At 41.5% G+C, this 13202-nt stretch overlaps 2 protein-coding genes and 2 pseudogenes across 4 annotated transcripts; 1 reads left to right on the forward strand and 3 right to left on the reverse strand.

Annotated features, from left to right (window-relative positions):
- Positions 1–356: 356 nt before the first annotated feature.
- LOC148409749 (solute carrier family 2, facilitated glucose transporter member 11 pseudogene) lies at positions 357–1841 on the reverse strand (annotated as a pseudogene).
- Positions 1842–3810: 1969 nt separating this feature from the next.
- LOC148409750 (solute carrier family 2, facilitated glucose transporter member 11 pseudogene) lies at positions 3811–6833 on the reverse strand (annotated as a pseudogene).
- Positions 6834–6999: 166 nt separating this feature from the next.
- On the forward strand, positions 7000–9722 carry LOC148409751 (uncharacterized). Of its 2 annotated transcripts, none has more exons than XM_088439125.1 (7): positions 7000–7163; positions 7586–7729; positions 7846–7992; positions 8079–8181; positions 8476–8629; positions 8846–8987; positions 9058–9722. In XM_088439125.1, coding segments are annotated over exons 1-7 (795 nt in total). In that variant the 5' UTR covers positions 7000–7161; the 3' UTR covers positions 9161–9722. The 2 variants fall into 2 exon arrangements, with proteins under 2 accessions (XP_088295251.1, XP_088295250.1); XM_088439124.1 differs by lacking the exon at positions 7000–7163 and adding an exon at positions 7168–7260.
- lcmt1 (leucine carboxyl methyltransferase 1) lies at positions 8290–12941 on the reverse strand. 2 transcript variants are annotated; one of them, XR_015868397.1, is made up of 11 exons: positions 12554–12941; positions 12381–12472; positions 12176–12297; positions 12012–12088; positions 11781–11842; positions 11611–11713; positions 11373–11493; positions 11106–11207; positions 10948–11035; positions 10768–10865; positions 8290–10688 (listed from the first exon to the last, which is right to left on the reverse strand). XR_015868397.1 is itself a non-coding variant. In XM_088439123.1 (11 exons), the coding sequence occupies exons 1-11, from the start codon at positions 12637–12639 to the stop codon at positions 10666–10668; spliced, it is 978 nt and encodes a 325-aa protein (XP_088295249.1). In that variant the 5' UTR covers positions 12640–12642; the 3' UTR covers positions 8313–10665. The 2 variants fall into 2 exon arrangements, 1 of the variants encoding a protein (XP_088295249.1); XM_088439123.1 differs by having other exon boundaries at positions 8313–10688; positions 10948–11039; positions 12554–12642.
- Between the last annotated feature and the right edge of the window lie 261 nt (positions 12942–13202).

The following is a 13202-nucleotide window of genomic DNA, read 5'->3' on the forward strand; positions in this document are numbered from 1 at the left end:
CTCCCTAGTGTCTCCTTTCCCTTTAATGTTACCTGCCTTTGATATAAAGGTCATAATTAGTGGTTCATTATTACTGCCCTTATGCTCTATTGCTGTTTTTTTTGTTTTTGTTTTATTGCCTACCTTATTACTTGCTCAATTATGGAATGTAATCTGCTTGGGGAAGTGAACAGAATAAGAATTTAATTGTGTGATATTACTATGCATATGACAATAAAACCCATGAAGCTTGGACAAAATACTGCACGGGGTCGACACGATAAAAAAATGCTTTTAACATGACTGTAATTCATTAATTAAAGTTATCATGCCACCTAGATCCATCGTGAACTTATCCTCCTCCTGAAAAGTTGTTCCTACTTGCGTCCATTTTTTCGATCAAACTTCGCAGTGATCTCAGCCAAGCTCCTGCCTTTGGTCTCCGGGAACGTGAGCCCCAAAAACAAAGCCGACAGCAAACACACGGCCAAGAACTGCAGGAAGCAGAAGCTACCGAAGCTGCTGACGATGAAAGGAAACACCATCCCCACCAGGAGCAGACTGAGCCACATGAGCGACCCGGCGACCATGTATGCCGCCGGCCGGGCCGACTGGTCGAAAATCTCCGCCGGAAGGACGCCCGTCACGCCTGCTGGGCCCAAACCGAAGCTGAGGATGTAGGCGAACACGCAGACCATGCTGAGGTAAGGCATCCATTCTACTCCCTGTTTTTGGAGTGTGAGGGAAACCGTTAAAACTATGGACCAGCATGACATTAGCGTGTATCCCCCAACGAGGAGACACTTCCGTCCCACTCGTTCGATCAGGAGGTTGCTCAATATGGAGGCGGTCAGTTCAGATGCTCCTGTTCCAATGGTGGCATACTGGATCTTATCCGCAGGTATGCCCGCCTGAACAAATATGTACGAAGAGTACAAATAGATGGAGTCGTTTCCGCACAGCATCATAGCGCTGCTTGCCACCATGACCGTCCGGAGTTGAGACCGTAGATCGGGATCCTTAAAAAGAGCCCAGGGTGTCTTAGCGGAAGCCGCCGATCCAGAATCGGTGTACATCTGCTGTTCCTCTAGCATTTCGTTCATTTCCGAAGTCGGAGCCACGCCGCCGCGGAGTCTTTCGAGCGCCCGGACGCAAGCTTCCATGTCTCCCCTGTCAATGAGAAGGTATCTGGGACTTTCAGGAAACCAGGGTAGCGTTAGCATCTGGATCAACCCCGGAAGCATGTTGCTAGCTAGTAAGTAAGTCCAGAGAGGTTCCGTTCCCAACACCGCCGTCAATCCAACGACCTGACCTAAGAAAATCCCCAATGCGGTGAAGCCAGCTGAGGAAAACGCCACAGCTCCTCGGAGATGTTTGGGTGCGCTTTCCCCAAAATACATGGGCTGGACATTCATGCTAACCCCTGAATTGATACCCACGAGGAACCGCGCAACGATGATCATCTCGAACGATTCGGCGAACCTGCACAGCAGAAAAAACACGCCTCCGACAAACAAAAAGAGGTTGTTGAAAAGCAAAGAATTCTTCCTCCCGAGGCGGATCGCCATTGGACCGGCTAGCAAAGCGCCAAGCAGACCTCCCAGTGAGAACGCTGATACGATAAGAGTCCAAATCAGAGTCACGTGCGGAGTATCCAAGCCTGTGCCCCAGCGTGCCGTATAAGTATTATTGATGAACGTCTGGATGTAGCCGGTTGGCGCATTAATGACTGAAATATTATATCCGTACTGGAAGGTGCCTCCGATGGCGGCCGAGCACACCGTTAGCGCCAGCGTTTTGGAACTTGACGCTCCGCTGCTTTCTTCTCCTTGCAAATTTCCTGACGGCTTCTCGGTTGGCATGGTTGGACTTTGAAAAATCCGCTAAAAGAATAAAACACGGATTAAATGCGGATCTTTTTCTCTTACCATATGAAGAGCAGTGTCTTACCTGACACTTTTGGGTAAAGCAGCGAAACATCTGCAGCCATTTAAGTATTCATGTATAGTTATATATAAACCGTATTTCTGTGCTGCGGGCCAAGATTTGTGCTCATTATAGTACTAAGTCGTTACATATAAACCCCGCAGCAGAACTTTGTTTAAAAAGTAATTAGAGGGTACTTACAGTATGTGTGATGACCTTCAAGGTCCAAATTTAGGCCGATTTGAAAACAGTCTTCTAAATGGAAAAATAATACAAAATCACCATCCGTATTAACTCATTCAATCCCAAAGACGTATTTTTACGTGTCTTTCATAAGTCTGAGACAAAATCAATTCCTGAGTGGGCTAGAACAATAAAATCATGGTACAGTGGATCCCCAGGTTATGGCGTCCCTGGCTTAATTTTTTTTCATGTTACGAAGTGGAATATTATGTTTTTTCATCTTCTCTGTGCAGCATTTTTCGGCATCAAACAACTGTCATGACCTGCGGGCTTGGCTGTGTTTATGATGTTTTGCCTCCCTCTTCAGGCGTTTTAAGGTAATCGCTCTTATTTTCTGGTTGCGTCAAACTGCCAGCGCTGTTGGTCGACATTTCGGCGTCACTAAGATGGTGTCACTAAGATTTCCTGGTCTAATACATCAAATCCAAGGTATTTTATTTATTTACATAAAAAACTATTTGGAGACCTTGCTTCATCGTAATATTTGAAAAATAAAAGAATCTGGAAATTAGTACCTGGGATTGAATGTCTAGACCGTAAAGACGCATAAATAAGTCACATGACCAATACAAGAAAATAGGTGAACTGTGATTGGTTGTTACCTGTGCCTTGCGCACATGTGAAGTCATTTTCAATTGAAAGAAAGTCGCAGATTGTGTTTTTTAAAGAATCATTTGTACATAAAATTTAATCATGAAATGAATTATGGACAAACATTAACATTTTACAGGCAATAAAAGCGAAATGAGTAAAGCAGCATTTTAAAAATGTATTTTGTCACTCGCTGTCAACTGAAAAGGGCAACACATGCGCTCAGGTAACAACCAATCACGGCTCGGCTTGTCACATGACCAAACCTAGAAAACAGGTGAGCCGTGATTGGTCACTTACCCATGCCTTGAACACGTGGTCATTTTCAGTCAACATCAAGTGGCAAAATGTGTTTTCAACATTTTTGTTTGTGCATGAAAAATAATATAGTCATTAAATTAATTCTAAGCAATAAAATATTGCTTTGCATGCAAACCTGTTTGACAGGGACATTAAAACATTTGAAGGAATGGGCTCTTAAATCAATTTTAGAGCGAACGATAAAAGTAAAAAGAAAGCATAGCTGTTTAAAAAAAAATAATTAAATAAATGACATTTTGAAGTTTTTAAAGGATCATAGAATTATTGATTTTTCTGAAATATTTTCCCTGTGTTAGCCTTATTGCAGAAAATTTTACCTGACAGACTTGTCATCGTAGCTCCACTTGCCATGTTGATATCATGTTTGTCAACGGCAAACTTTATTTGGAACTAAATCCATCAAAAAGTCATTTTGTTCTCAAGTAATTCAGCAAGACAGCAAGTAATTTTGCTAAAAAGTCGTGAATTATCAATTCCACACAACTGACATTCTCGTCAAAAGAATCGGAACTGTGAGGGCAATTAATTCCTGTATTGTTGCCATGTTTTGGGGGGGATTTGACACAAACAGAAGACATGACAAGACGTTTTGATTTTTCGGTTCTGTATTGTCAACTGGATCAAAAGACTTGCAAAATGTGACAGGTTTTGTTCCATTCAATCACAACTAATATATATATATATATATATATATATATATATATATATATATATATATATATATATATATATACTGTTCAAAGCCAAAAGTTAATATATTATGTATTCTGGCGAACAATATTGACATAGGGAACAAAGGTATGTGTCATGCATGTGCAAAACCTGAATTCTATTTGTTTTTTTCCTTCTGACTTGACACCAGAGGCTAACTCTCTTCAACAAACAGTCTTAAGAATTTCTATGTCCCTTTTGACTTGCGATTCAGTGATGGCAATAACCCGACAGCTTGATCGTGCGACACAACAGAAGCAGCAATAGCTGAGCTAGCATTTAGAACATTTCATTCAAAATACAGCATTCATGTTTTTGATTAATATCTGTATTTGGCAAAAAGGGGTCAACGAGCGACACTGGCATTGCTGAACTTGAGCGTTGCTACATAATGCTGCTCGTTCAACTGTAACCTCGTAAAATCTTTGGCGCTATAAATGATTACGCAATCCAGGTACATTGGACACAGTACATAGGATAAAGTAAGGGCATTTGGTTCAAATGATTTATAAATAATGGCCTCTCTAAAAAAGTGACGCATGAATACAGTACTCATTTTACACAAGTGCAAATAATAAATACCGCCGCAGTATTTTTAACATTCCAATTTTACAATTATTGCAGGCGTCAGCTTTGACTGCAGTAATATTTCTACTTAAATACAGTAAATAGGGCTGCACGATTATGGCCAAAATAATAATCACGATTATTAATTATTGCCCTTTTTTTAAACAAGCAGGGTGTAAACAAGGCTTCAAGGCTTGATACTTACAAATATTAACAAACTAAAATAAATAAATAAAGTAAATAATAATTAAAATAAATGGCACACAGGGCAACACAGCTAACCTACTTGCTGAGTGCAACAATGAAAAAAAATGAAGCCTACTGAGAACCAAGCACATTATTTACTTTTAAGCAAAGTTTAATCTATTAGCAGTAAAAACTATCATTTTCGGTCATTTCAAACTGCATTTATTCCAATTTTTTGCCAATCGGATTTTTCAAAATGGATCTCAATTGATAACTACGACTGCATATATTAGAAATCGGGTGAGAACCTCACCGCCATTTCACACTGGTAAATAATATTTTAGGGTGAGAAAAGCCGAGGCTTTTGACATGCAAACATGTGGGAAACATTGCCCCCTGGTGGTAGAATGACAAAGTGCTTGATCGGGCATGCGTACCTTGCGTTAATATCGCTGGGGATCAGCTTAATTAATCATGGAAGCCAATATCGTGATCGCGATGAAAATTCGATTAATTGTGCAGCCCTAACAGTAAATAAAAAAATATATATATCATATCATGAGGTCAAAGCAGCAAGTATAGACAATTCCCGGATTTCAGTCTTCATGGTCATGGTCCTCTGGTAAGCAAGTGAAATCGGTGACTTCCTCCTCCACGTCATGATCCTCCACTGCCGCATCCTCCTTCTTCACCCGCATCATCCGCCCGTTCTTTTTATCGAACTCCGCGGTGATCTCGGCCAGGCTCTTGCCCTTGGTCTCCGGGAAGGTGATTCCGAAAAACAACGCCGACAGGAAGCACACGGCCAAAAATGGCAGGAAGCAGACGCTCCCCAGGCTTCTGACGATAAAAGGAAACAGCATTCCCACCAGGAACAAACTGAGCCACATGAGCGAGCCGGCGACCATATAAGCGGCCGGCCGGGCTGATTGGTCAAAAATCTCCGCGGGCAAAATCCCCGTCACGCCTGCTGGGCCTAAACCGAAGCTGAGGATGTAGGCGAACACGCATGCCATGCTGAGGATTGGCATTCCTTCAACTCCTTGTTTTTGGAGTGTGAGGGCCACAGTGAAGACTATGGTCCAGCATGACATTAGCGTGTATCCCCCAACTAGAAGAAACTTCCGTCCCACTCGTTCAATCAGGAAGTTGCTCAGTATGGAAGCGGTCAGTTCGGAAGCTCCTGTGCCAATGGTTGCATACTGGATTTGATCTTTGGAGATGCCCGCCTGAAGAAAAATGTAAGACGCGTAGAAGTAGATGGAGTCGTTTCCACAAAGCATCATGGCGCTGCTTGCAACCATGACCGTCCGGAGTTGAGACCGTAGATCGGGATCCTTAAAAAGTGACCAGGGTGTCTTTGCAGAAGCTGCAGATCCAGGATCTGAATACTTCTGCTGTTCTTCCAGTATTTCCTGTATTTCCAAAACTGGAGCCACGCCGCCGCGGAGTCTTTCCAGCGCCCGGACGCATGCTTCCCGGTCCCCCTTGTCGATGAGCAGGTATCTGGGGCTTTCGGGGAACCAGGGTAACGTCAGAATCTGGATCAACCCTGGAAGCATGTTGGAGGCAAGTAAGTAGGGCCAGAGAGCTTCTGTTCCTAACACCTCTGTAAGACCCACCACTTGACCTATGAAAATCCCAAAGGCCGTGAAAACAGCGGAGGAAAATGCCACAGCACCCCTTAGGTGTTTGGGGGCGCTTTCCCCAAAGTACATGGGCTGGACATTCATACTGACGCCTGAATTAATGCCCACGAGGAACCGTGCAAAGATGATCATCTCAAAGGATTTGGCGAGCCGGCACAGCAGAACCAAAACAGAAGCTACGAATAAAAAAGAGTTGTTGAAAAGCAGAGAATTCTTCCTCCCTAAGCGCACCGCCATTGGTCCTGCAAGCAGGGCCCCCAATAAACCTCCCAGTGGGAAAGATGACACAATCAGAGTCCAAATCAAAGTCACGTGGGTGGTCTCCAAACCTGTCCCGCAGCGTTCTGCGTAGGTATTATTGATGAATGTCTGGATGTAGCTAGTGGGAGAATTAATAATGGAAATATTGTATCCATACTGGAAGGTGCCTCCGATGGCAGCAGAGCAAACAGTCAGAGCAAGTATTTTGGAGCTTGATTTTTTTCCGGCTGCTTCTTCTTGCGCATTTCCTGCCGTCTTCACGTGAGACATGGTAGTCCCACAAAGACAAACGAAGCGTTGCCTTTACAAGGCTACGATAAATCTTGGATATAGTAGTTGAAATGACGATCGTGCCTTTGGATTATTGACAATCAACCTGCTGCGGGTGTCTTGCCAAATAACGGCAGAGATAAGCAAATGTGACTTTGTGAAGCACGATGGATTATAATATTTTACCTCATTTTTACTGTCAGGAGAAATTTTCTCCTTCATATCTAATTCGTTCCTTTTAAAGCCGCAAAATACAATAATATAAAATTGTGTATTTCTGTTATACATTTTTATTATGTGATATTGAGAAATATATTGTTTTCGGTATTTTATTATACCTGTAAGTCTACGTTCAGGGATAAAATTTGTATGACTATTTTGCGCTACGTATTCCGATTGGTTTAGTTGGTGTTGCGTCATCAGAAAGCGACTGTTATGATCACGTCTGAGAGCATAAATGTAAGTAACTGTCATTATCGCTTACATATTTGGTTCTCGTGGGAAAAAATATATAGACAAACTATAGCATATTGGAAATGAGTACCGATTCAAAAATGTGAGTCCGTCTTAAGTATTTATAATATTGTGTACATAGTCATTATTAACTAATTTAGGGTGCAGAGAAAATGCAGCCGTTAGATTAAAGCGCCTTCATGGTCGCAAACAATTTTAACGTTAGCCAGTGCAATTCGAAATGTATTGTGTATTTGTCCATCGTTTTCTTCTTGTGCAATTAATTCCTGTAAGTGTTTAAAAAAAAAAGCCTGAAAATTGCCAAATAACTGACTGATATTGACTGTAGTTGAGTAGCTTGACCTCCATGCAGTTCATGTTTTTATGTCACAATTTTCAGGGGTCTAATCATAAATTTTACCCAACAGGATACCTTCGCCAATCAATAAAGAGGATGATAAAAGTAAGCAAGGAGTTAAAAGGAAATCTGCAGCCTCAAAAGAAGGGTCTGAAAAGGATCCGGCCAGACTAAAAAGCCAAACACGACGCAGTGCTTCAAGTGGGAGCAACAGGTCTGACCCTATTTAATTTAAAATATATTAACTTGCATTGTTTTTAAATAATGAAAACATTCTAATATCATTCAAGGGTATGTGTGAAACAAAAGTTTTTTTCCATGTTGGCCCAGTTCCAGTAGCAGCTCGGGTTCAAGTTCCAGCTCATCATCGAGCGCTTCAGGCTCCGGTTCTTCTAGCTCCCGCTCATCATCTTCATCATCATCATCCTCGCCAAGCCCTAACCGACAACGACTCAATAAACACCGCTCCAGCTCAAAGTACTGCATCAGAGCTTTCCTTAGTTCACCATTTTTTGTAATATATCAAGAAGAAACCAAGAAGACTGAAAAATTGTTGTCTACAGGTCAAAATTGGTCAAGAAAGAGGATCAGGAACGGCGAAAGAGGAGTCCTGCTCCAAGACCCACCAAAGTCTACCTGGGCCGGCTAACTAGAAATGTCATCAAGGTGATTGCAACAAGACTATGGAAAACTCTGCTTGAGCTAGACAAGATGAGCAAACCTCTTGAGGATTAATATAAACAAATTTGCATGTACATGAAGCAGCTACAATCTTTAAAGTGTTTCCTTGTGGGTCTCACATATTTGAGGTATTTTTTTCGCATACCTCACAAATTCTAAGTGTGAAAGGTTTTGTCCAGTATGTAAGACTAACAAATGATGTCACAAGGTTTATTAGCGATGATGGAACAACGGTTGTATAAAGGATAAAAGAGCTAAGGTGATGTCTTTGTCTGTAAGGAACACATCCAAGAGATCTTCTCCACTTATGGAAAAATCAAGATGATCGACATGCCCATAAACCGCATTCATCCTCATTTGTCCAAAGGCTACGCGTACGTTGAGTTTGAGACACCAGAGCAAGCGGAGAAGGCACTCAAACATATGGATGGAGGTACAACATAGTTAAGACCACATTGATGTTAACCAACGTGCATATCATTGTCGTTTTTAAGATTTGTTTTCTTCTTTTACTGCACAAGTCAATGTTTGTGTAGTACATCAACTTGACCAGCAGAGGGAGCCACCACATAGGAAATGACATCACAGTGCCTAACTTTGAATCAGTCACTTCACAAGGCAACATAAGATCTATTTTTCTACTTTCCAGGACAGATTGATGGTCAGGAGATTACAGTCATAGCTGTGCTGACTCCTACAGTGCGCGCCCCACCTCGAAGGATGTCCCCTCCCCGCAGAATGCTCCCTCCACCCCCGATGTGGCGACGGTCTCCACCCTGGATGAGGAGAAGGTGAGCAGCAGGGCCATCTTCCATGATTTGGCTCTTTAACCTCAAATAAATCTTGGATCTGGTTTTTCAGGTCTCCCCGCACACCAAGGAAACGTTCTCCAGTCCGCCACAAGTCCCGGTCACCTGGCCGGCGGCGCCACCGTTCCCGATCCAGTTCAAACTCTTCACGCTAGCGATAAATATCCACACTAGAATAGATTGTTGTGTGAATGCTGAGATATGAGCCCTAATACACAAATTCCACGTCAATTTTCTTATACAGTTGTACAATACTGCCCTCCAGTGGATAGGCGCGGTCGTTGAAACCAATGGTATTTTGTGCTGCTAATTTTACAGTAAATCTCCAATTGTATTTAATGTTCTATTTATTTTGTTTCGTTACAGTACATTGCACAAAAAAAGACCAGATTCTCAATCGCTTTGTATGACGGAAGCAAGTCTGTAATCTTGAATGTCAATTTTATAAGGTATTTATTTTGTATTTTAAATCTAACTATATAGAACTACAAGTTTGCCTATTTTGAACTTTCAGGGACATGCATTCTGACCACAATTAACTATCTTGGGATTGAATGGTCTCTGTTGCACACGGTAAACATAGTTTGTATCCAATAAGATGAAATTGGAACTATTTGTGTGATAGACGAATTAATGTGAACCTTATAAATTTCAAGATCTATTTAAAATTGACCTTTTTGCACATTTTATTAAATACTATATGCACTCTGAAATTTATGGTTGCTGTGGTAATGTTCTGACTGTACTAAACTACATATTGCTGCTGCCGTGACGTATTTAAAGGAAACCATTGTGGTTGTCGTTATTTAAATGTAGGGAAAATACAGAAAGTTTATTCCACTGACAACATTCAAAGATTTCTTACAGATTCAATTGAAAGCTTCTTCAACACTTAACCCAATGCAGAAGTACGGTGCATCTTTAACATTTGGCTTTAAGTATTAAAAGGAATAGTGATCAATTAATAAATAAAATGGCACATAATCCTATAAAAAGTCATTCTTTGACATGAATCAGTAGGTTTAGACCGTAAATGTGAAGACGTTTTGATTGTTTTCTTCATGAAAATCCTTCAGGCACAACAACTAAACAGGTCATCTTGATGTGTGTTCATAATAATCTCGGGATTCCATATTCTGCATTGCAGCTCTGCTCCACACGACGCAGCCATGTTAATGAATGAGAGCGGTTCCACATGCTGCGTGTCCTCCGCAGTCTCCGAATTTTATGCAAAAACCTGATCCGCCGCCGTGGTCAATTCCACAGTTTAGAAAGCACCAAAAGAAAGAAAGAAAGCACGCCGGCAGGATTTTGTCCTCCTCTGCTGATTGATTGGATGAAGCCAAAAGCGACTGCTTCTCCTTGTCTGTGCCATTGTCATCGAGACAAAAGGAGCAAACGCTTTCCTCTTGTTAATTGGCACTAACGTGTGTACGAATGAGTACACAGTCTTGCGTCACGATTCTATCAATTCACTTAAAAGTATAAACGAACATTGCATGTACTCAGCCATTGTAAACGAAACAACACGGCACAGCGCGGCGGACGTGAGACGCAACGCAGTATGTGGAATATACAGTAAGGCTCGGTGAAAAGCTAAATCCAGACAACTCCTTGACCATAAAACAGCTCACCCAGTGATGAAGCGACAGGATTTCAGTCAAAACGCCAACTGCGACAAACCTGGCAAAACACAAAAACAGCGAGGTTTGTGAACGGTATGATTACAACATGAGCTAAAGAACAGCTCGGGCATAATTACCCAAACTGAGCTTGTCCTTGGTGGCCCAGCAGATGCTGTAGTGCTGGAGGAGTTGCTGCAACAGCTCCTTCTCATCCAGGAACTCCAACCGCTCGATTCTGGAATGAATAAACACGCAAAATCTTATATAGTGGAAATAAATAAGATTATACATGTGGAAGCAGATAGAATCCATATTACCTTTCCACATCATCTTGTGGAAGCATACTATAGACCGTCACCATGTCCAAAGCATTTGCGTGATCCCAGCCAGACCTGAGGAATCGATCTTTCTGCAAACATTTTTTATTAGGACCGTAAGACCGTATAAATGCCGGGCTTGATTTTCCTGAGATTACCTGAGAGTCCAGAGATCGGCAGACCTCCACGCCGGCCAGCGTGCACTGACGCCGCTGCAGGTTCTCAATCATCACCTCGCCAAAACGGTCGCTCATGTTCACCTGGAGACAAACGCGCAACACGCTCATCTTAAAAATTGCATTGTACTCACCGGGCACTAGATATATGCTTACTTTTAGCAGTACAGTGGCGCCTTTTTTACAAGGCTTGGAACTCAAAAAGAAAAGTGATTAATTTGTACGTACATACGCGATATTACTGTTTACCTGTTCGTAGTTAATGAACATGGCCGTGTGAAAGGTGTCGGCAGCCCAGTGAACTAAATTGGAGGACTGAGTGGGCGTCATGTAGACCAGCACACACTCCGAAAGCAGCAAAGTTGGCAACCTAGAAGATGGAATTACACACAGTTTAATCATTATCCGCTGTTTATAATCACAGTATATAATTGTTACATTTTCATCTTCAATACAGAGATGAAACCCACATTTCATGCTCACGTACTCTGGATTAAGATGGAACTTCTTGAGTTTTTCATCCAAAGCCGCTATGTCCCGGAGGTCCGAGCCAATGATGCAATATCGATCAGAGTCAAGGCAATGGGCGTCTGAGGAAATAAAAGCACATAAGTACTGATTAGCGAATGTTTGTTGAAACCCAGTTATGTCACGTACCTTGTAGCAAGGAATCTGTTGAATGGGTTTCAATGACAGGCTTGGATAAGTGCGGTTTAGTCCTGGTCAAATATAACAAATATCAGAATATAAAATTACTATTGTGCTGAATAAGATATATGATAATATTAAAAAAAAAAAAAAGACTCATTAAGTGAATTAGCAATTACCAAACATTGAATGCACGTGTAACAGCAACTGTCATGAATGACCACATTCAACCTTTCTTACTTTATACAGTGAATTTTCTTGGCCACAACTGTCGGAAAGTCAACTTCAAAATATTTCTTGGGCAAGAGGTTTTCATCCTGTGAGAAACACACAATGAACACACACCTGATCAAATTGTTGCCGCAGATGATGATCATATAAACCCAGCTGGCTACAAAACAGACCTTCAGTCTCCAGAATGTGGTGTCCAACCCGGCACCTAAGTTGATTATTTGACAGTCACGTTGTGTTTTCCTTATGAATGCATCAAGAAGATGGTTGACACCTTTAACACGACCATAATAACCTGCCAGTTAGACAAAAACAAACATGCTGGTAAACACTCGTGCGAGATAACATGATTTTTTTTTTTTTTTTTAAACAGTTTACCTCTATTGATTTCAGGTGCCTTTCTCTCACCAACAGATCTGACAAAATACTGGATGTAAGGGTCTTTCCAGTAGCCTTTACTAATGGCAAACCTAGAAAACAGATATAATTAAAAATGAGTAAATCATGGAAAAGCTGCATTCACTCGTGCAGGTTTCAAACACAAACTTCACCTTTTGCACGCCGTGGCATCATCACACGTCGCCCTCACTGCTTCATCGGAAGTATCCGTGTCTGTAAAGGGGCGTCGAGTTGCCATGAACGATCCTTAAATGCAACGTTTAAATAATTTTAACCAAGACGACCATTGCACTCGTTTTTCCCCTGCAGGAAGCTAGCTGCCAGGCTAACGAAACTGGCAGATTGTCTTTATTACACAAGGCGGGGACAATTATGACAAAATGTAAAGCCAATTTACAGTGTTAGCAGAATTTCGCGATCGTCGCGATAGTAATCAAAATTGGCAATATTTAACGACAGCACGAACTCGTTGCGATTATCATGCTTGCAGGCAGCCGATTAACGGTTAAGGCTGGACCGGAAATAATACAAAGGGACTTCTTCTTTGGTTATATTAGCGATTGACAAACCATTTTTTAAAACATTAGCGTTCTCTACTGGACTGGAGTGTAAAAGGAATGCCATGCAGAATAAATGGTAATATGGTAGAAATTGGAAAAAAAATAAACAGTGCAAAACGTGTCATAGTAAACAGAAAGCCCTAAATCATGTAAAGTGTACCATCATTTAAAAAAATACTTTGTGTCACACTATGTATAGAGAAAGAATAATTAATAAAAAATAGACATGAACCTGAACAGA

This window comes from Hippichthys cyanospilos, chromosome 17 (genome assembly GCF_059441005.1).
Source record: "Hippichthys cyanospilos isolate Australia breed blue-spotted pipefish chromosome 17, RoL_Hcya_1.0, whole genome shotgun sequence".
In the NCBI taxonomy this organism is placed as follows: Eukaryota; Metazoa; Chordata; class Actinopteri; order Syngnathiformes; family Syngnathidae; genus Hippichthys; species Hippichthys cyanospilos.